Source organism: Acomys minous (genome assembly GCF_964271855.1).
Source record: "Acomys minous genome assembly, chromosome: 2".
Lineage (NCBI taxonomy): Eukaryota > Metazoa > Chordata > Mammalia > Rodentia > Muridae > Acomys > Acomys minous.
The window spans coordinates 133,163,310-133,186,723 of NC_140484.1; the positions used below are offsets into that span (position 1 = coordinate 133,163,310).

General features: G+C 52.6%; 1 protein-coding gene across 1 annotated transcript in view; it reads right to left on the minus strand.

Annotated features, from left to right (window-relative positions):
• The window catches only part of ARHGEF17 (Rho guanine nucleotide exchange factor 17), a 62,281-nt gene that overhangs the window by 21,497 nt on the left and 17,370 nt on the right, over positions 1–23,414 (minus strand). The window contains exon 2 of the mRNA XM_084772936.1: positions 746–823. Coding sequence (XP_084629062.1) covers positions 746–823 — 78 coding nt within the window. The remainder of the gene's footprint in view (positions 1–745; positions 824–23,414) is intronic.

Consider the following 23,414-nt stretch of genomic DNA (forward strand, 5'->3'; position numbering starts at 1 on the left):
TGCTGGCTCCTGCAACATCACCCAAGAACCAGCCCCAGCCCCTCATACTCTGTACCACACGGCTCTTTAAACGTTAAGTGCCGAGCCCTCTGCAGAAGCCGTCCCCACTGCGCCCTCTCTAGGGACCTTTCCCTGATGGCACACTGTTAGGCATCTTCCGGGGCTCTAGAGCAGTGACTCTCAATCTGTGGGTCATGACCCCCACAGGATCTCACAGCAGATATCCTGCACACCAGATTTTTGCTTGGTGATTCGTAACAGCAGCAAAATTACAGTTATGAAGTAGCAACGAAATAATTTTATGGTGGGGGGCGGTCACCACAGCACGAGGAACTGTGTGAGAGGGTCGCAGCGTTAGGAAGGTTGAGGACAGCTGCTCTAGAGGAGCCGTGTGTTCAGCACGGTTCTTCGTTCCCTCATCCTTGGGCTTGCTGTATCTGGACCGGGACCTGCCCGTAGCATATACTCAGCATTTAATTCCAGTCACAGAAAGGGCGTGTTCAAGGAGATGCACAGCTCAAAACTGGCATTCAGGGCTACTGAGGGGACATGAAAATTATAGTGTAGAGACTCCTGCTCTTCCCAGGACCCTCTCTTTACTCACCTATCCTGCAGGAGGCGACCTTTGGGGTGGCTACATCCAGGGTCACAGCTCTTTGGTCTCTGTCCCTGACCATATGAGCCATCCCACCTGTCTGCCGCCCACACACGGAAGTCTGCTCTCAGGCCTAGGCACGGGCCTCACCTGCATGAGGGTGCGCAGTGACTCCACATACGACTGCTCCGTGTCCAGCAGGGTCATGGTCACGTGCTTTCGCATGTCCTGTGGGGACAGAGGTAGAAGGTCAGTTAGTCTCTGTCACCTGCAGCTATATGGAGGCTCATCTGCGCACACAGAGTCCACCTGATCCTTTTTCTTTGCTGGCTTCCTCTCTGTGCGAGACAGCTTCCCAAAGCACCTCGGACCTCCTTTCTGCCTGGCATTCTGTGCTGGGAACGCTCCCCTGAGTCTCAAACACACTCCCCTCCAGGTCGATCTCTGCTCTCCCACCCCAACAGGTTCTGGAGACAGACAAAAAGCTAACAACAATAAACCCCCGTATTTACAAAGGAAGATGCCTCCCGGCTACGCCCACTCTAGAGACTGACTCTGAAAATGCCAAGTTCCGGCTTGCTGCTATGAGGACATGTGTGCCCAACCTGGCTGTGTGTCACAGCATCCCTCAGAGTGACGTTGTCACTTCCTGCTATAGAAGAATTCACTGCAGCCCAGGGAAAAAGAGTTGGATCTAGAAGCTGCAGAGCTAGAAATGTCACAGATCCAACAGGGCTTGATCCCAATTCTCAATGAAAAGGTTGGACAGCTCTCGCTTGCACCAGACTCAGACCCAGTTCTGGGCACTTAATTTTCCCAGGCCCCCTCCTGACCACCAGTGTGGTACACAGTCTCTCCGTTCCCCCCCCCTCAGATCCATATCGAGTGTGTGTGTGTGTGTGTGTGTGTGTGTGTGTGTGTGTGTGTGTAAGAGAGAGAGATAGATATGGATCTGTGTGCACATGTGCTCAGGTCCGCTCACCCAGGCATGTATGTATGGACACAAGAGGTCAATGTTACGTGTCTTCCACATTATTTTATTATTTAATTAATTTATTTTTTGACATAGAGTTTCTCACTGAACCTGGAACTCACTCTTTCAGCTAGGCTCACTGGCAAGGGAGCTCAGAGATCTGCCTGTCTCTGCTCTCTAGCACTGGGGTCACAGATGCACACTGCTGGGGTCACAGACGACACTGTTGGGGTCACAGATGCATACGCTGCTGGGGTCACAGATGTATACACTGCTGGGGTCCCAGGCAACACTGTTGGGTCCCAGACATACACCGCTGGGATCACAGACGCACACAGTTGGGGTCACAGACGCATACCACTAGGGTCACAGACACACACAGCTGGGGTCACAGACGCACACCACTGTGCCCAGCTTTTACAATTCTGGGAATGCAAACATCCTGATCCTCCTGCCTCCACTTCCCTAGTGCTAGGGGTTACAGGGACTCACTACCACATCTGGCTCATGCACTACTGGAGAGGAACCCAGGGCTTTGTGCACATGCTAGGCTACTGAGCTACAACCCTGCCTAGTCTCCTCAGCCTAGTCTCCTTGTTTTCAGAACACACTGACACCTACATACAGAGGACCCGAGAGTTCCCTAGGGGTTGGTCAGCATCTGTACCCACATCACGAGGAATTAGCTTCCTGCCTCTGTCAAGGGAAGAATTCGTTAGACACAAGCTTGGGAATGGCCGGGCTTGGCTGCTACCCAAGGCAGAGTTCAATAGTCCCCAGCCTCATGCAGGAAACCCTCCCAGGGAGCACCTGTCCCATCAGCCTCTGCCCTGGCAGCGACTTCATTCTAACAGACTCTAGACTGGCCCTATGCAAGGTGTGGGGCCCACACATCTGGCTGGGCCATGCCTGGGGCTCCAGCCATCAAGGCCTGCAGCCTCAAGACGCTCTGCCCAGGGTCCCTGGACTGCTTGAGGACTGTTTGTTTGTTGAGACTAGACCGTGTGCTGTGGCTCTGGATAACTGGGCTTCCCTTATGCTGCAAGCATTCCCACCATGGCCAGTTTATGTCTCACTTTTCTGGCTGTGATAAGCTCAGGTGCTGTTCCTCTGACCCTGGAATGGAGGAATCAGTCTTGTCCCTCAATAACTGACAGGGAGGCACACTCAGAAAGTGGACTCCCACGCTAAGCTCTACTGAGGCATGGGCACTATCTCCCTGGAACACAGGAGGCTAGCTCACTCTGTCTCTGCAGGCTCTGTGTGGTGATGTGTTCTTTGGGCCCTACCTCAGAGACCCCCTCAACTACGAGCAGGCCACTTACACTGGGTGCTTCTGGGTCCCCCATGTCCACTCCGGTGCTGGCAGCAACCAGAACACTCCAGCACCTCATAAGTATGTGCAACTCATTTCAACCTTACAGAGCTCTAAGACACAGGTGTTGGTCACCCACTATACAGATGAGTCAAGTCAGAGAAGTGACATGACTTGACCAAGATCGTATGGCCAGTGAGAGACAAAACGAGGCCCAGAGCCTCTTTACATGCTTCATGCAGAAGAGCCTTAGGGTGCCAGCACCCTATGCTCCCTTTCCCCAGCATCCTCGGGACACAGGGCTCCCCAGCTCTGCTCTTCCTGGCTCTGTGATGTTTATTTGTGACCCTGCTTCCATTCTCCTTTAGGAACTGGAATTAAAACAAAACAAAACAAAACAAAACCCTTTGCTCCTGGTACCACACAAGCTCGGTGATGGTCCCACCCGCATGCCCGCCCGCCTGCCCGCAAGCACGCACGGTGGTCCTCGCTGTCCCTTCACATTCCACTTCACTGAGACTTCATGGGGAAGTTGTTTCTGACTGACTGTGGGACAGCGAGATCAGGCTCTGGGCCTCACTGCTACTGTCCCCTGCCCACATTCATACTGGCCAGCCAGCCCCAACCTGGGTCATGGTCAGAGAAGTTCCCCGTGAGGCGGGGCTGGCATTGGGCCTGCTGGCGGGTGGCTGGAGTGGTAGAGGGAGCTGACGCTGCAATGCCAATGCCGCCGCCTCTCCCAGCCCCCTCCCTGCTGCAGAGCACAGTGGGCTGTCATTCAGCTGTCAGGTAAAAGCACAGAAAACAAGGCCGGCTCCTTGTCACGGCATGGAGCACCCTCTGCACGTGTCCAGACACGGGAGCAGTGCAGGGGAAGGGGGGGGGGCGGGAAAGGGGGGGCAGGGGAAACAGGAGATGGAGGGACGAGGCAGCTGTCAACCAGATCAGCAGGCCCACCTGTTCCAGGCTGACCGGCCCTTCAGCCTGCTTCCCTCCAGATCCCCTTCCCCTTCAATAGCCACAGACAGGCCCCTGGTATGGGGACCAGGGGGAACCTGTGGGGAGGTGGTCACTGCAGGAAGACGGTGAGAGGGACTTTCCTATCATTAGCCCCCAAAACTGAGACCCTGATGTACCAGGCATGAAGAAAGACACACAGAGAAGCCGTGAAGGCAAGATGCCCTGGATCAAGACAAAAAACGTTGCCGAGTTTATCCCGCTGTGAGCTAGGCCCTCCTGCCCAAGAAAGCTGGGGACACAGTACAGTACCCGGATCAGGGCAGAGTCCCCATTGTGCCTAGAGCATGGAACAGAGTCCGGGCCCAGACAAACACACAAAAACAAGGCAGCATCCCTGGACCCTGTCGCTGCCCCCTCCAGACAGGCAGCTGGAGGCAGGAATGGGGACACCACCTTTCCCACAGCACCACAGTGTGACATCGCTAGGCCCCGTAGTTCCAGGGGGGTGATGGCAAAGGGGAAGCAACGCTGACTACCCCCCAGCACATACATACAGCTGGGGCCCATCAACCCTGAAGGAGGCTGGAAAATTGGCTTTCCTGGAGACCCAGTGTGCCCCGGGAACAAATCTGCTTTTACCTGACCCACTTGACAAGAGTACTGTACTGAGCCTTGACCAACCCCAGGAGCGTGGCCAAGGCCCCTCATCATTAACCTTTCTGCCTTCATCTGAGGTCAACCCTCCCCAAGCCCAGGGTTGGCAGGCAGGCAGGCTCCCGAAGCCTGATCCAAGTTCCGGGCCCTGCTCTCCAGCATCTGCCCACGCTTTCCCAGGTCTCCTGGGTCTGCAGCATCCTAGGCCAAGACCCAGGTTCCCGGCTGCCCCACCCCTTCCCCATACCTGAGCCTCCCCCGGCTCCTCCGCGGTGTCAGAGCCCCCGCCCCCGGCGGACTCCCCGGAGGCGGCGGCCGGGCCCAGATCGCGCATGTCTTCCAGCGCGATAGTGAACTGGGCCAGGGTCTTCACCATCTGAAGCATGCGGCCGGGTCGCCGCCGGGGCGGGGACTTGCGCAGAGTCGGGAGGGCCCCCTCCCACTCGCGCTCCTCAGGGGGCCTCAGCCCCGCCGCGGTGGCGGAGGCGGCGTTCGTAGCAGCGCCGCCGGTGTGAGCGCAGCCGGCGGTGGCGCTGCGGCCTCCTCCGCGCAGGGAGTGAGTGCGCGCGGCGTCGCAGGGGGATGAGTCCCGCCCTCTGCGCGCCGCCCGCCCCTTCTCCCGCAATAAGCCCAGCGCCGCGGGACCTCGCACCCCCGCCTCAGGACACAAGTCACACACACCCGCGGATAAAGACGCGCCCACTGCTACATCTAGCGCGCAGACGCACAGATTGACATCCAGGAGCCAGAGCAGGCCCAGCTGCAGGGTAGATCAGAGTAGTTCAGGGTCATGTGCGTTTGCACTAACAGTGTTACCATACAGATCCCAAAATCTGACACTCAGGAGGCCTGACCCACCACTCCTCACAATGATGCGGACTTCCTTGTTCAACAACTACAGCATGACAGAAGCAGTCACCCACCCATGCGGGGCATCAAGTGCGGATTGCCGGAAGCCTCACTGGCCCCAGCTCTGGGAGGGGAACTTGGGTGTGATAGAGAGGGGCTATCACCCCAAGCACTCACACTGAGTCACCCCATCTCTACCACCATCTCACCCGGCTTAGTCAGTATTCCCTTCCAACGCCTCTCCCCATAATCCCCACTGGGGAGGGGCTCCGACTACCTCCCATCTGCCCTCCCTCCACCCAATACTCTGGTGTTTGACCTTGATCCGCAGGCCCCTTCCTCAAATCTCAGGACAAGGCCAGGACCTACCCCAGGACCCACTTAGATAAGACTGGGGTGCGGGGAGAAGCAACTTGGACTCCAGCTCCTACTGGGCACTAGGAAGGAGGTCCATACACCCGGCAGCTGTGCCAAACCCCAGGCTAGCTCCATCTCCTTGAACACTGGCGGTTCTCACACTCACAAAGCTCCCAGCTCGCTCTCTCCAAGCTGCTCTCTCTGGATTTCCTGAGCAATGGGGTAATGGCCCTCCATCAGCAAGCCAGGCTTACCTTGTTACCCACACCCACCCTATTTTGTTGCACCCTCGCCAACTCTCTGTGCCTCAGAGCCTTGACCTAAGCTTTTCCCCCTCCCCTAGCAATCGATGCCTTTTCTTTTCCTTTAAGACTGTTTTACACTTGCAGACCCAGAAAGACATGCATGGTATATACTTACTCAGAAGTGGATATTAGCCACATAATACAGGATAACCACACTACAATACACAGACCTAAAGAAGCTAAACCACGGGGGCTGGAGAGATGGCTCAGAGGTTAAGAGCACTGTCTGTTCTTCCAAAGGTCCTGAGTTCAATTCCCAGCAACCACATGGTGGCTCACAACCATCTATAATGAGATCTGCTGCCCTCTTCTGGCCTGCAGGCACACATGCAGGCAAACAAATAAAAAACAACAACAACAAAACACTGTATATGTAACAAAAAAATAAATATTTAAAAGAAGAAGGAAGAAGCTAAATAACAAGGAGGACCCTAGGGAAAATGCTTAATTCTCATTCATAAGGGCAAACAGAATAGACACGGGTAGCGGCTGAAGAGAAGGAACAGGACGGAGCCTACCATAGATGTCCCCTGAAAGACTCCACTGAGCAGAGGGTCGAAGCAGATGCCAGACTTTGGTGTGGAGCGCAGGGACTCTTATGGAAGAGTTGAGGGATAGAAGGACCTGGATGGGACGGGAGCTCCACAAAGAGACCAAAGGAGCCAACAAATCTGGGCAGAGGGTGGGATGGTGGTGCTGCTGCTGCAGAGGCTGCTGCACCAATCAAGGACCACGCATAGTTGAGGACCTGAACCTCCTGCTCAGATGTAGCGGACAGTCTCCTTGTGGGTCCCCCTAATATGGAGAGCAGGGGCTACTTCTGGCAGGGACTCTGGGGCCCACTCATTGGTCACTTCCCCCTGGCAGGGAGGCCTTACCAGGCCACAGAGAAAGAGGATACAGGAAGTCCAGATGAGACTTGTTTCCTGGCACCCATTTAGCATGGAGGCCTCTGCATCCCTCTAGCCAGTCCTGCTTCCTTAGCCCCCACTCCATACCCCATGCTAAGATAAAAAAATTTTTAACGCTTACTTATTTTCACTTTATGTGATGAGTGTTTTGCCTGCCTGGTGCCCACGGAGACCAGAGGAGGGTACTGGATCCTGGCACCTGCACCAGGGACCCATGTAAAAGCAGCTGAGCCATCTCTCCAATCCAGGAACTGGATTTTAACACCCTCCTCCTTGTGGCATTAAACTGGCTATGTAATGGGGGATGGTCTTGAACCTCTGACTCCTCTGTAAACACTGCCCCAGTTCTGGGATTACAGGCATGCACTACCATGCCCGGTTTGTATCATGCTTCTGGTTGATTTTTTTTTTTTGTTTTTTGTTTGTTTGTTTGTTTGTTTTTGTTGTTGTTGTTGTTGTTGTTGTTGAGAAAGAGTTTCTCTGTGTAGCCTTGGCTGTCCTGGACTAGCTTTGTATATCAGGGTGGTCTCGAACTCACAGAGATCCACCGGCCTCTGCCTCCAGAGTACTGGGATTAAAGGCGTGCTCCACCACGCCCGGCCCATCCCCCTGGTTGGTGCCATGCAAGCACTCCACCAACTTAGTTTTCATCGATAGCACCTCTAAGTTTTGCTACCGGTACTGAAGATTAAACTCGGGACCTCCTGAATGCCAAGCAGGGGGGCGGATGAGCTTCCTTTCTTTCTGTGATATTGCTGTTTAAGCCCGGGTCTTCCTTTGCAGCTCAGGCTAGCCTCAAACTTATGATCCTGCTAGGGATGTAGCTTAGTGGCAGAGGGCTTGCCCAGCTCGTGTGGAAACTGAGAAAAAGCCTTAGAACTTTGGTTTTGTTTGTTTGTTTGTTTGTTTGTTTGTTTGTTTTGAGACAGGGTTTCTCTGTGTGTAGCCTTGGCTGTTCTGGACTTGATTTGTAGACCAGGCCAGCCTTGAACTCACAGCAATCCACTTGCCTCTGCCTCTCTGAGTGGTAGAATTAAAGGCAGGCGCTACCATGCCCCCTCTTTTAAGTGCTTATAACTTTTGGCTAGGCAAGATGGTACACACCTATAGATTATACACCTATAATCCCGACACTTAGGAAGTGAACGCAGGAGGCTCAGCAATTCACGGTCATACCCAGCTATATAATAAGTTCAAGGCTAGCCTGGGCTACAAGAGGCCCTGTCTCAGAAACAAAACAGGTCTGAGAATATAGTTCATTTGGTAGAGCTCTTGCCTGGGATATAAGGCCCCAAGTTTCAGCCCTGGGGGATAAGGCCCTAGGTTTCAGCACACAAAAAGCCTTGTGATTCTCCTGCCTCCTCCTGAGTGTTGGCATTACAAGCATGCACCCCTGTGCCTGGCACAAACAACTACCTCAATTACTCCCAAAAAGAGCAGGCCATGGGGCTCAGATCCCAGGGCAGCAGGTACAACACAGATGGGTCAGAGCCAATACCAGGCAGCGCTTAATAAATTTGTATTGGTCAGTGAATGAACAATCTGTGGACTCGGCTGTGCCCGCCATGTCCCGCTGGATCAGAATAACCATTCATTCAGTCTGTTGGATGGAAGAAAGGAATACAGCAGCGAGTGTGGCAGGCTCTTTACTGGCCTCTGCCCTGAGAGCCCAGCACCTCCGAGGAATGTGCTGAAAAGCACTTTCACCCCTCCTCCAAGGGATCTCAGACTCTCCCCAAGGTTGGAGAGAAACCGGAAACCAGCTGAATCCATTTGCCTTCTCCCTTCCCAAGGGACTGCCTTGCCCGTACTTCCTCCTCTTCCTCATCAGGGTGGACACGTTGGGGGAGGACAGCAAGAGTATGCCCACGTTCAGGGTGGGCAGCCAGGGCTCACAGGTAAATTCTCGTGAACACACAGGCCCATGGCCTGAGGGCTGACTTCCTGGTCACTGTAAGCCACCTTCGGTTATCAGAGTATCTCCTCCTATTGGCTTTTTTTTTTTTTTTTGGCTTTTCGAGATACGGTTTCTCTGTGTAGCCTTGGCTGTCCTGGACTCGCTTTGTAGACCAGGCTGGCCTTGAACTCACAGTGATCTGCCTGCCTCTGCCTCTGCCTCCTGAATGCTGGGATTAAAGGTGTGTACCAACCATACCTGGCTTTTTCTTAAAACAACCTGATTGTGGCCTCATTTCTTCTTAGTGGCTGCCGGGAGTGGGGGGGGCAGTATTTAGTTTGGGGGTCTTGGCAAAGGTTCAACTCACCCATCCCTCACTAGTTGCTGCAGGACCGAATTCTGAGAATGATTTCACTCCAGGCTTGGCCTGGGGGTCTAGAGACACAGGAGGACATGGGTGTAGGGAGAGAGGGTCCCTCGAGGCTTCTGCCCCCTTACAGGTGGGACTTAGAGCCAAAGGCAGTGAGTGCCAGGAGGTTTCACTGGGGATGGCTGGTTAGATCCAAGCCTGTTGCCATAGCACTGGAGATGCTGGTGGAGCAGAGACTGTGAAAGGAGCGTGGGGCTCAGAGCACAGGGGCTGAGGCACCGAATCATTAGAGGCCTGCCAGGACAGGGTCAGCTAGGGTGAACCAGAGGGCGTCACGTACCCAGCACCCAGTGGTGGTATGGTTCTGTGTTTCCTATGAGAGTCAATCTGGGGTGCTGGTTTAATCCCCCTATTAGAGCTCTGTAGATGTTTGGAGTAGGTCACAGAACAGTTTTGTTCTTTAATTTACATGTATTTATTTGTCAATTATATGTGTGTGGGGGTGGGTGGGCACATGCGCCATAGTCCGTGTGTAGAGATCAGATGCTCTCCTTTCACTACATGGATCCTGGAGATTGAACTCGGGTCTTTAGGCTTGGAAGCAAGAGATTTTTTTTTTTTTAAACCACCGGAGCCATCTTGCCCTCCCCGAGAAGTTTTTGTAATCGTGAAGCCCTGTCCTGTTTCCCATACTGCATCTATAGCTCGCCTCAGACATCTACCTTCCCCACTGTAGAGCTGCCCGCTCCCTCCTTGGTTGGAAAAGGCAAGAGACAGTGGGCAGGAAAGGGCCCAGTTCCACCAGACCAACACTCACTGCAGGGTAGACGACTGGGCACCCTGGCTCTGAGGCTACCCTGGCCCTCCGACCTCCACCAAGTCTGCTGACAACTTCCTCATCTCTGAGGGAATCCTGGCATCCTGCTCACAGACGCCACCCACTCTACCTGCCTCCTAAGACCTACCAAGACCCTACCTGTGGTCCTGCAGCTAATGCTGGACCCATCAGAGGACCAGCCGTGACAAAGGCTAGACCTCGAATGGACTGATGAAAGACTGACGGATGGTAGTAGCTGGGTAGCCGACTGATGAAAGACGAATAAATGGATGGATGACAGACTTGGCGATAGACAAACACCTGAGTGGATGCACTTGGTGGATGGGCAGGGCAGCTGCTGTGAGTTTTACATCACCCACTTGATTAGTGGAATAAATACTGGGTACTTACCAAGTACCAGGTGCCAAGCACTGTGCTAGGAATTTTTTTGTTTATGTTTTTTGTTTGTTTTAATATGAGTGTTCTGTCTGCATGTTCACCTACATGCAAGGAGAGGGCATCGGATCCCATTATAAATGGCTGTGCGCTACCATGCGGTTGTTGGGAATTGAACTTGGAACCTTTGGAAGAGCAGCTAGTGCTCTTAACTGATGAGCCAGTCTCTCTTGCGCATGTGCTTGGAATTTAAAAATAAGGATTTGGGCTGGGGAGACAGCCGGGCAGGTGACGGTGCTCGCCTCTGAAGCCTGCTGACTTAAGTTCCATTGCCAAAACCCACACAAAAAGCCAGATTCTGTGATCCCAGCATTCTTACTGTGAGATAGGAGGCAGGAACAAGAGAAGTCACTAGAAAGAAGCTCAAAGGTCAACTAGCCCGGAATGCACAGTGCAGCGTAAACAGAACAGAAGAGACGATGCCTCAGGAAGGTGGATGGAAGCCAGGCATGGTGACGCACACCTTTAAACCCCAGCACTCGGGAGGCAGAGGCAGGCGGATCACTGTGAGTTCGAGGCCAGCCTGGTCTACAAAGCGAGTCCAGAACAGCCAGGGCTCGGTTACACAGAAAAACCCTGTCTCAAAAAACCAAAATAGAGAGAGCTAACCCAAAGAAAACCAAACCCAAAACCGAACCCCAAAACCAAAAACTTGTCCTCTGACCATTACATGCATGCTGTGTCATGTGCACATGCTACCGGACCACCAGAAGAAAGATAAAAAAAGGAAGGGAGGGAGGGAAGGACGGAGGAAGGGTATATGTCCACACACAGTAGTCTCATGGGTAGGAAGCTCAGCACTGTGGAGGCAGGAGGATCAGAATTCAAGGTCATTCTCAGTAAGCAAGGTGGAGGCCAGCCAGGGACACATGAGACCCTTTATCAAAAAGAGCTGAAGGCAGCTCCCGAGAGAGAGACACAGTTCTGGAGAGCAGGTCTCATCAGACTGCATGGGAAGGGTCTCCAGACCTGCCCTTCAAGAGATCTCTGGATCCCAGAGCTGTCCGCACTGAGAAGCAGGGAGCCTGATGAAGGACCTCTCACCATCACAGATGCTGTGTGTGCCGCTTTCAGGGCCAGGTCTCATCACTGCCTTGCACGTGCTAGCTCCTCAACCCCCAACCTACCTCAGGGCTCTATTTCTTCTAACTCTCCAGTTTATAAACCAGGAAAGCAATGCTTACAGAGGCCATCTTGCTGGTAAGGGCTAAGAGCCCAACTGGCTGCCTGTGGGGTTGAGCCCACATGCACTTCGCAGGCCCACTGAGCCATCTTTCTCTTTTTTTCCAAGTCAACGACGTCAGCAGGTTCCCCTGAGTCAGGAAGGTGAATACAATACTGCCACAGGCTATGCCAGGACCAATGACAACAATCCTTGGGAACGCACGTGGGCTGTCTGGGATTCCATGAAACGGGAATTGGCACAACATGTTCTCCACCTAACAGGCCATCTATATCCACAGTGGCTACCTCTGACCCTGAGTCACCAAGGAGACAAGTTTCCAAAAGGATCTCATGGTATGGAGACCAAGATGGCTGTCTCCAGAGCCAGGTAATTTTAAGTTCAAATCCTCACTCTGCTACTTCCTTAGTGTGTGGGTTGGGCAAGACACTTCATTTCCTGGGGCCCCTGCCCCGCCCCTTCCCAACATCACCCATCCATTCTTCTTGTTTTTCTAGGTCACTTCCTGTTCTCTCCTCTTCCTTTCCAGAAGGAGAGGCCTCTTAAGGTTTCCCAGTTCCCAGGCCTCATCAGCAGCTGGAAGGGAAGTGTCCAAGCCACAACGCTCTCTGGGGACCGGCTACCCTGGGTGCGGCTCTGTGACTGGTGGAGGAGCTCTGTGGATGGGAGGTTGAGTCCTAAGGAGCCTAAGAAGCACCTTCTTGTTTCAGAGGCAAGTCCTCCTGCACGCGTGGGTCTGTGTGCAACAGGACACAGGACTATGAGGGACATGAAGTGTCCCGTCTGTGTGGCTCCTCAGGCAGTGGCCATCGCAAGACATGACTGCACACAGCAATCTGGGGTGACCTTCCACATGGTTCTGTGGCAGAGGTTAAAAACAAGCCACATTCAAAACAATCACAAATAGAAAATGACAACAAACCAGCCAGCTCTCGCTCACAAGGAATTACTACATATTAGAGGTGACCCGAGTCCTTTCCATGACTGTGTCACCTTCTTCTCACACTCATCCCAGGTGTGTGTGGCAGGTGATATTTGTCAAAGCTGGTGTCCACAAAATTGTCCATCTGGCAGCTTTTCTTCCAATATGGTGCTGACAATCTTCTCATATAGGGGTGAGGCCCAGGGCCCCTCCCCTTTGGACTAGGCGGGCCTTTACTATTCTCTTGGACACAGAAAGCTGGCAAAAGTGAGGCCTCCTAAAACTTGCCCCCCTTTTTGTGGTGGTAGGGATTGAAACCAGGGCTTCTCACATGCTGAGCAAGCACTCCACCAGTGAGCCCTGCCTCTGTTCTTTTGTTTTTATTTGATTTATTCATTTTTAAAGTTTCATACATACGTGAGTGTTTTGTCTGCATGTATGTATGTATGTGTGTAAGTATGTGCATCACATGCATATCTGGTGCTCTCGGAACCAGGAGAGGGTGTTGGGTCCCTTGGAACTAGAGGCATGGATGGGTGGGAGCCTCCATGTAGGTGCTGGGACCCAAATCCAAGTCTTCTGCAAGAGCGGTAAGTGCTCTAAACCACTGAACCATATCTCCAGCTCCTATTTATTTGTTTATTTTAACTGCCAAACTTAAGAGGAGTGCTTCTCCATGGGGACTTCAGCCCAGGCATCATCCGACCACCATGAAAGACTCAAAATGAAAAGGAACCAGGGAACCAGACAAGAGTGCCAGGGCCTTGCGGCCGGTATGGGGCAGAGCGCATGCGCACACAGTACGGGGGGGGGGGGCGGGGCGGGGGGGGGGCGGCCGGGGAGCTCAAACCCAGAGTTCTCGATAGACTGACAGAGGAGTGAAGCCAGGGTGATTTCTGCATGAACCCACATTTCACCTGTTGGCCCAGAGGGGTCAGCCTGGGACCCCAGCATGGGCATTCATAGAAAACCAGAGACCTACCGGCTGTAAGGAGGCGCACGAAGTCGTCCCCCCCTCCCTAGGCTGGGTTCAAGCTTGCCTTCCGATGGCTAAACCAATTAGGCCCATCTCTCAGCCTAGAAGAAACCCCCTGGCCGCAAGACTTCAGGCCCATCACAGACCGCAGAGTATAGCACACCCTGCCGGGTCCTCAGTGGGGACTTGTACAGCTAGCTAATGTTTTAAGGAGGTCCAGGTTTTCTCTATCGCCCTGTGCAGACCTCACACTATTCTTGAGCGCCCCGTGATAGCTCCCCGGTCCGTTCTTCTTCAACACGTTACCGATCTACACATTGGCAGTCTTGCAGGACAGTAAGAGAATGCAGAGCACCTCTCTGACTTGGCCGGGGGAGGGGGGGCGGGGAGGGGCCGGGGGGCGGGGGCTGGGGGGTGGGATGGCACCAAGGTCGAGAGAAGAGCCCAGTTCCCACAGCATGTGTGTTGACACCGTGTTACAGATGAGGAAAGAGGACCCCAAGCAAATGGCTCATCAAAGCAGTCGAGTGACTTCACCAGCGTGCAGAGGACACGAATGAGAAGTCAGACCGAGCCTGGGACACCCTCAGCCAGGAAGTGGGGACGAGGGCTGTATTCCCCTTCCTGGATGGCTAAGGAATAGATGGAAACTGAAGGGAGATCTCAATGTCTGCCTGCCCCCAGGGCTACAAAAATAATAAAAACAGGGACTAGTATTTAATAGACACACTAGGTACATAACATGTATCTATTGACTGGTCTTCTTGCTTTCTGACTTCGTTTCCCTATCTGTAAACAAACAAGGGAGGCGGGAAGGTTCAGGTGGGCTCTTTTTTTAAATTTGTTATCTTTTTTTTAAAAATTCATTTATTCTTGTTACATCTCAATGGTTATCCCATCCCTTGTATCCTCCCCTTCTTCCCTCCCTCCCATTTTCCCCTTATTCCCCTCCCCTATGACTGTTCCTGAGGGGGCTCTTAAATTCCCCACTCTGTTCCCTAGACGATGATGAGGTCGTACCAGAAGGAAAGTACAGCTGAAGTGAAGCCCAAGTGAAGAAGCTGGGGCTCCAAGGCTGCACTTCCACTAAGTACCCATAGATGGCAGCAGAGGCCTGCAGGACTGGGATTGTAGAGCATGTGGTTTGAATTTAACTGCTGTGATTTTTTTAAGTGTGTTTTTCCCCCTCCCATTTTCGTTTTTCTGTCACCCCGCCCCCTTTAAGTTTCACGAAGATGCAGCTGAGAAGGAAAAGTTTTGTTGTTGTTTTTTTTTTTGTCCCAGATAATAGTCAGAATCAGGAGATGGGAGCCGGATGGGTAAGTCAGAGCTAAATATACGTGAAAAGCATCTGATAAGCTACTGAAAGCAACCTTCTCTGCCCATTTCCTGCCCATTCCCCACCAGTTTCCAGGTAACGAGCCAGCCATAACTGAGTGTGAGGCCTTGGTGAAGGGAACAGGTGAGGCCACACCTTGGCAATGGGAGTGTGACTTGGAAAATCTGCCAAGTTTTAATTTTAGGGGCTCCTAAGATATACACATCCCTGCCAGCCCTGCACATACCCTCTGTGCCCTGCCTTGGCTTAGAACCCCTGGATGTGATGACCTCCAGAGGGCCTCCCTTAATGGCTCTAAAAATTCATTCAAGTTTCCAAAGGTTGTTCAAAATACTCCTCAGGTCAGCAGGGGCCCACGCGGTCTGAACCTCCACCTCAGTTTCCTTGCCTGGAACTTCCCAGAACTACAGATCAGTGGCTGCTCTGGAGAGGAGAGCTCCCTCCCATCTCTCCACCCATCTCGGTAGCATGCAGGGAGGCTGGGGTGAGGGGTCGTGGGAACGGAAGTTTCCAGGGTCTAATTCCAACCCCTCCAATCCCCTCCTTCCTTCAGACTCAGGCACATATGGGGGGGGGTTCCATTTGTACACTGTTGATAGAGATGGGGTGTCTTGCCTGGAGGGCGGAAGATGACTCATTGGGCCATGAGCCCGGCACCCTGGGAAAGGCCAAGCCAGCCTCAGGCTAGAGCCCCAGGGAGCAGAGGACAGGGCCCGACTGAGCTGTGTATAAATCCTAGGGACTCTCAGAGCCCCACAGTCAAACAGTCAAAAGAGGCCATCTTCCCTACTTCGATAACACCAGAAATCCAGAGATGAGGAGGACTAGTTCCGCCAGCCGCTGTGTGCCCTCCCAGCCCAGTGAGCAGCCAGTCTTTCCTAGTTCCAGTGTTAGGTTCTCTCTCCTCAGGACCAGGTGTCTGTCCCAGCTGCTGTCAGCTGCTCCTTGCTCATGGCTGGGCTGAGTCCCATCTTATCTACAGTGCTCTCCTTCTTCCTGGGAGCCTTAAATCTTCCCCCTCACTAGCTTCTTGTTCCTCGGTGATCATCCCCACCTCAGGCTAGGGCAAGAGCCAACTGCTCTGTGATGACACCCCAGCTAGTCCATCCTTTTGACTACGCTATGAACCTGTGAGGTGCCACTCTAGGATGCTACCCCTGGTGTCAGAGGACAGGAACGAGATGAGGGAGCTCCAGAGGGTAGAGAAAGCACCACTAAGGCCCAGAGCCCAGTCCCCACAGGGTGCACACTCAGTGGCATGAATAGGCACAGTGACACCGTGATGTCCGTATCCTGAAACAAAGGAACAGAAGGACCGTTTCTTTCTTTTCTTTTCTTTCCTTTTCTGGGTTTTCAAGGAAGGGTTTCTCTGGGTAGCCCTGGCTGTCCTGGGACTTGCTTTGTAGACCAGGCCTCGAACTCACAGAGAGCTGCCTGCTTTGGCCTCTCAAATGCTAGGATTAAAGGTGTGTGCACCACCACGCACGTTTCTTTCTACTGGACATACATACTCAAGCAGCTAGGATGTACTGTGGCTCCACCTTACTTACGCCAATTCTGCACTCCAGGGAACACTGCTACTACTGGCTACATCAACCCTGGTGTGCCTGGCTGAGGCCAGAACCCACAGCAGTTTCTGTCGCTACACCAGGCCAGCTTGAGAAACTTCCTACCCAGACGGGGCTCAAAGATTCCTGTAGGCCAAGGGCCATCACGAGGCCTGAGCCACACTGGCAGAAGTGACCACTGCTTGACCACCACTGTGTGCTTCTAGCCCTTTCTGTGCGTTTCCTACCAATTAGTGACCAGCCCTAAGGCTGGACAGACAGTTGCTCTTAGGAGACTCTTGTCTGAAGCGGGTCTGCCAGTGTCAGACAGAGAGAGAGGGGTTGCTCCTCATGTCCCCAGGACCAAACCCCACCACCTCTAGGAAGCAAGCCATCCTGACAGCTTCACTGTCATGGTTGTTGATAGCGAGTGGCACTGTTGAGTACCACTGAGTTTACAGAAAGTCACAGCACCAAATCTCGTTAGGCTTTCACACCGACTCAGAGGCAACACCGAGACTCGGCAGCAAGTCCTAACTTGCTGGGTTCTCAAGACTAGGCAGTGGGCTGGGACTGGCGTCCTCCCTTTGCCACTGACCACTAAATGGCTGGGACTTTGGATAAAATCACTTAACTTTACAAAGCCTGAGGACAGGAAGGGCAGCAAAGATCTAAAAATAGCAGTTCTATCTGTGGAGGGGTTCCTCTCTCTGCTTGCTAAGCACTCCACAGGTGTTGGTTTTAACCTCAAAATAAGCTCCTGGGTGGGCCCTGCTATTATCTTGTGTCACCGAGGACAAGGCAGGACTCAAGCTCTCTCAAGCAGACAGGACTCCATCCCCAGGGGACCCTGGGTAGGAGAGGAGCACTGGGATAGCTGTATCTGTCCAGAGTGCCAGGAGAAGGGTTCCTTCCAGCCAGAGGGCAAGCCTGAGAGTACCAGCCTGGGCTCCCAGCACAGGGACTCCACCCGCACAGCCTGCGTCAAGTCCAACCACAGGGAGGGTTCCTGAGTCATGGCACTTACGAGGAGCCCGAAGATGCTATAGAGAAGGAGGCTTGTTATGTTACCGAATGAAAGTAAAAGGCACTCGTAGCCACATAGAGCACTGTCATGCTGTCATTCGAAAAAAGAGAGAGAGACAGAGATACACAGAGAGAGAAAGATTGGGCGCACCTAGAAGAAGACACCAGAGTGTCGATGGCGAGCAGGGCCCAGGGCAGAAGAAGATACAGCCAGGGGCGCCTATTGATGGCTAATTGACCTCAGGAAGACTAAGGTTTTTTTCATCCATAATGCAAAGAACAGAAAGCACTTCTGTAGCACAGAGCCAGGAACCGAGAGGGTGCTCAGCAAATACTGGCTGTTATAAATAAGCTGTGTCATCACATCAGGAAGAAGGCTCTGAGAGACTCTTGGAAAGCAGGTGTCTAAGAATGGCCAGCTCAGCTCCCCCAGGACAGTCTCTGGCAGTCTCTGCTTGCCTACCCCTAGAACTCAAGTGCTCACACTGGTACTACAGGGACATCTCACCCTACGGAGAACTCTGCCTGGGAGAAAGGTCAAGGGGCGCTGGACCCTCCAGTCTCTGGGTACCAGCTTAGACTGTCAAGGCCAACGGGATGGCTGTCTATCCCTTGGAAGATAGAACCTCAGGAGGAGGATCTTCCTCCCCCTACCATTCCAAAGGGTTTTGGTCTAGGGTTTTTCTTTTCTTCCTTCCCGCCCCCCGCCCCCATTTTAAAAGATTTATTTATAGCCAGGCAGTAGTGGCACATGCCTTTAATCCCAGCATTCCAGAGGCAGAGGCAAGCAGATCGCTGTGAGTTTGAGGCCAGCCTGGTCTACAAAGTTAGTCCAGGACAGCCAAGGCTACACAGAGAAACCCTGTCTTGGGGAGGGGGCGCAGGGGAAGATTTATTTATTTATTATGTATACAGTGTTTCACCTGCATGTATACTGCAGGCCAGAGAGGGTAACAGATCACATTGTAGATAGTTGCGAGCCACCATGTGGTTGCGGGAATTGAACTCAGGACCCCTGGGAGAGCAAACAGTGCTCTTAACTGCTGAGCCATCTCTCCAGTCCCAGTCTAGGGTTTCTCTATGGGGTGATTCTCCAAGTAAAGTTGGAGGAGGTTTTCTGGGTGGCTCCCAAGTCCCCTGCCTAGATGGTCACCTCTGTCCATCCCACTCGGTGCCACAACAGAGAACCATTTGCTGGCAGTGCTAGCTGCCTTTTCCATTTTCTTGTTTGGAAAACAAATGAGAAACCAGCTGGGTCTGACCTCCTCCCCACCCCTCTCCTGACTCCCTAGTCCCTAGGGGAGGGAGGCCCTCCTGCCTCCTCTCTGGACAAGGGCCTTGTGGAAAACCCCAGAGGAGAGGCCTTGTGAGCTGGTTGTTGCCATGGCAACGGCAGCCCTGGAATTTGACCACTGGGGCCCTGGGGTGGGGGTGGGGAGCTAGTATAAGCCATCCTGGGGGGCAGAGAGGAGAGCCCAGCAGCCCAGAAGTAGGAGATAGCAATCCAGAGCCCCTCCATGGCCTCAGTTTCCCCATCTATAAAGGGAGTGAGAAACAGTTCTTAGGATCCCCCTTTTTCATTCTAACTGATGGATAGGGGAGACAACTAGGGCAAGGCCAGTTGTCCCCTTTGATAGACAGCTAGGGACTCCAAGGAACAAGGACTCACTAGAAATCAAAAGCCAAGTCCAGAGCAGTGGCAGGGTTAGCTACTGTCATCCCTGCATCACTGGAGAAGATGAGGGTGCCTACTGAGGGTGGGGCAAAAGGACACCCCAAAAATGGCTATGGCTGGACGGAGCACACTCTCCTGAGACAGAGTATAATGTGTCTGCTCCTGGTAACTCTTGCCATTCCTGGATCTGAAGGGCGGGCAGAGGGCCTGCCCCTCCCGGCCTGCTGTGCCAGGCTGCAGTGGGTATTTTTAAACAGGTGCCCGCCCCTTGGCCTTCCCACCTGCCCACCCCAGGAACACAATGAGTTCAGCTGCCAGCCTCCTGTGCACTTGCGCCAAGTCCCAGCAAGCCGCCCTCTGTGCCCCACCTCCTCCCTCACAGTCAGCCCAGCAGTCTGGGTGCATCCAGGGTCCCCCCCCCCCCACCGCTTCCAGCTACAGGGCTGGAGGCTCTGAGAGGAGCTGGAATGCATCCAAAACCATTCAGCACTTAAGAAGCTGAGAACGCTGCACCGCCAACCTGTGCCCTTACCTCCAAATGCCACTAAAGTCTCCTGCCACCCCAGGTCCTTCCTCATCTTTCTTGTCCCTGGCCCTCGGGCAGTCAGCCTCACTCACTCCCCCACTGACCTTCACACCCACTTCAGAAAGATAACGCAGCCACTACGACTCCTCAGCTAAAACGACAGCCACAGGGGGAAAGCAAAGATGAGAGTGGGCGCCATGATTCACATACACGGCACAATGGGATAAATCCATGTAGATCAAAGACTGGGATGCAAAGCAAAGCAAAGCAAGGCAAAACAAACAAACAAACAACAACAATAAATCCACGAACCATCAGAGAAACATTGAGAACTGTTTTGCAGCCTTGGAATGGGACACTTTCTAACCATGGCTTCAAATCTAGCAGCCAAAAAAACGAATGGCTTGATAAATTGGACCACATTTAAAAACAACAATAAAAGCTTTTCCCGGCTAGCAGGATGGCCCCATGGGTAATGTCAATTTTTGACAAAAGCCTGTTGATCCCCAGAGCCCACTCAAAGGAGACAAAGGAGAATTAATGCTAAGGTTGTCCCTCTGATTGCCACATGTGTACACACACGCACACGCACACACACACACACACGCTGGTATGTGCTTACACACACTAATAAAAACTTTTTAAAATTTACAAAAATTAAAACCAAAATCAGGTGCGAAGTCAGGAAAAGGTATCTGCAACTCATCACTCAAAGAACGAGAGCCCTCCCTTCCGGAGTTTAAGAAGTTCCTAGAGATGCCTAAGCCAGCCGCCAGCGACTAAGAGAGAGAAACAGACAGAGGCAAAGTATGAGAAAAATGTGGGCCAGAATAGAGTGACGTCATGTGTACCTATTGGACTGGCAACCTCCCAGATGTCAGATTAGTAAGGTCATAAGGTCATGCCCCTTCCACTCTGCTGGTGGCATGTAGGAAGCATCAAAATGCAAACCATATCCACATATGTCTTAGCAATTCCATGCTCCAGGGACTCTCCTCCTCCAACAACAGGATATATTACAGATCCTTTGCAAAAGACCTGAAAATAGTCTGTATTTTTAAACATTATTATTCTTATTACCATGTTGTTGTTTTGCTCTGTGTGTGTGTGCGTGTGCGCGTGCGTGTGCGCGCATGCTTGGTCAGAGGATGACTTGCAGGACATTTCTCTCCTATGTGATTCCTGGACTGAACTTAGGTCATCAGACTTGGCAGCAAGTGCCTTTACCAACCATGGCCAGCTTTATGCAGGTTTTGTTTTCGTTTTTTCAGACAGTGTTTTGTTACGTAGCCCAGGTTGGCCTCAAATTTAAGACTATCCTCGTGCCTCAGCCTCCTGAGCGCTGGAATTACAGGCATACTGTACCACACCCAGCTACGTATCCTTTAATCTGTGGCACCACACAGTTGGGTAATCACATGGTAAAAACACTGTGTAGCACTAAAGGAATATGGAAGGCCGCTCAGGTCTGGTCTCCGCAGTGAACAGCCTCTTCCTGCTCACACTCCTTCCGCCTGGCCAGGGACTGCTTGGATGCCCAGTCTAAAGGATGTCTGTCCTGGCTCACCACCCCCTGTATCCCTGGCATGGAGCTGTGCCTCTAGCCTATACACAGAACCAGGTCCCATGGTGGCTGCCACTGAGTACCAATGATAGCACCAGACCTGAGGGCTCAGCCTGTCTTTGGTGTCTCTGGTCCCTTCTCTAAGAGTCCCGGTCTCTCCAGAAAGCCTAGCTGTTCACTTTGCAAGCAGAAAGGCTTGGCTCTGCCCTTTCTTCAGAAGCAGGTAGAAGCCTTCTTCAGGCCAAAGGGTCATCCCCATTTACTTCAGGGCTGAGCTTGCACTGGCTGGTGCTTCGAGGTGAGTCTCCAGACTGCAGGAAGGCCTTGGAGTCAGAATTTACGCGGTGACACTGACAGTTATGCCCCTCCTGTGGGCCCCCAGAGCAAGGAGTGTGGGCCAGCTAATCCAGGTAGGAATGGGTAACTACACAGCAGAGTGAGGATGTCTACCAGTGAGAGTCAGGCAGTGCTCCAAGGCCACAGGGTCCCATCCCTGCTCTGAACCCCTGTCCTAGAAACAGCTGTATGGGGGACTTCAGAGCCTTCCACAAACCCTGCTCACCCCCCTAGCGAATGGCTCTAGGCCACTCACGGTCAGTACCCCCATCTCAAAGTCTTTCTCTCCAGCCCTGTGATGCTTCCTTGGGCAGGCCAGGCCACCACTCTCTTCCTTGTCCAGCTTGCTTTATGGCTTACCACTGACCTCCAGCCCAGCCACCAGACATTATCACATTTAATTCCCCTAGCAACCCTGTAATAGGTGCTGTCATTATCATCATTTTATGTGTACCTACGCCATACATGGGACCACAGTGAGGTTAAGGACTTACACTCATGCACTGAAGATGAACATGACTGAAAAAAAAAAATTTAAAAGGAGGGGGGGAAGCCACCTGGCTCCAGCATTTTTCTTTTCTTTTCTTTTCTTTTCTTTTCTTTTCTTTTCTTTTCCACAGAGTCTCTAGTGCTCAGGCTGGCCTTGAAGTAATAACTTTATATTACTGGCCAAGATGACCTTGAATTCCTCATCCTTCTGTTTCTACCTTCAGAGTTCTGGGATTATAAGACTACGTCACAGCCGGGCAGTGGTGGCGCACGCCTTTAATGCCAGCACTCGGGAAGCAGAGGCAGGTGGATCGCTATGAGTTCGAGCCAGCCTGGTCTACAAGCAAGTCCAAGACAGCCAAAACTACACAGAGAAACTGTCTCAAACAACAACAACAACAACAACAACAACAACAACAACAACAACAAGACTACATCACTGGGCTGGAGAGATGGCTCAGAGGTTAAGAGCACTGCCTGCTCTTCCAGAGGTCCTGAGTTCAATTCCCAGCAACCACATGGTGCCGAACAACCATCTATAATGAGATCTGGTGCCTTCTTCTGGTCTGCTGGCTCACATAATAAACAAACAAACAAACAAATCTTAAAAGAAAATACTATATCACTAACTCAACTTCTTCCAATGTTAAATGTTAAAGAAATAGGGGCCTGGTTGTGTGGCAACAGGGTAGGGTAGGCAGGCGTCTGAGACAGCAAAGCCCATATCCTAAAGGGCCACATGCTTGCCAGACCCAGGGCTGGTTCCTAGAAACCTTCATTCATACAGACTTCATTCACTCTCAACTCTGACAAAGTCCTTCCAGCTTCTGACCTAAGTCACCTCAGGAGAAAGAAGCCAAGATTCCTGAGGCTTCTAAAGAATATTGTCACTCACTGCCTGCCCCCTGAGCTCTAATGAGGCGGGTTACCTGCTCTGAAAGTGTGGATAGCTGCCCAACACCTGCCACCCACAAAGGCTTTCTTCCCAGGTGGCGGTGGTGGGTCTCACACAGACCCTTTTATCCCTCTCACGGGCAGTCCTCCTGACCATGTTGGCTCAGGTTAGCTCTAAAAGGGCCTGGGTTGGGGACATTGCCTGCTCAGAGGAGCCCCAAGAACAAGTGAAGTACTCTGCCAGGCTCCTCAGGGGACCTAGTCCCGCATGCTCCCTACTTGGAGCACCTGGAGGGATGGATTTGCGCTCAGGGTTGCTTCGCTCTCTCCACTCCAACCAGGGCTTTCTTCCCTCTTCCTTCCACTGAGCCAAGGCAGTTCTGGGACATTGCATGGGGAGAAGTGGTCCAGCGAAAAAGACACACTCCCGCCCTTCATGTAACTCAATGGCTGGCCTGTCTCCCAGCTCTGTGCCAGG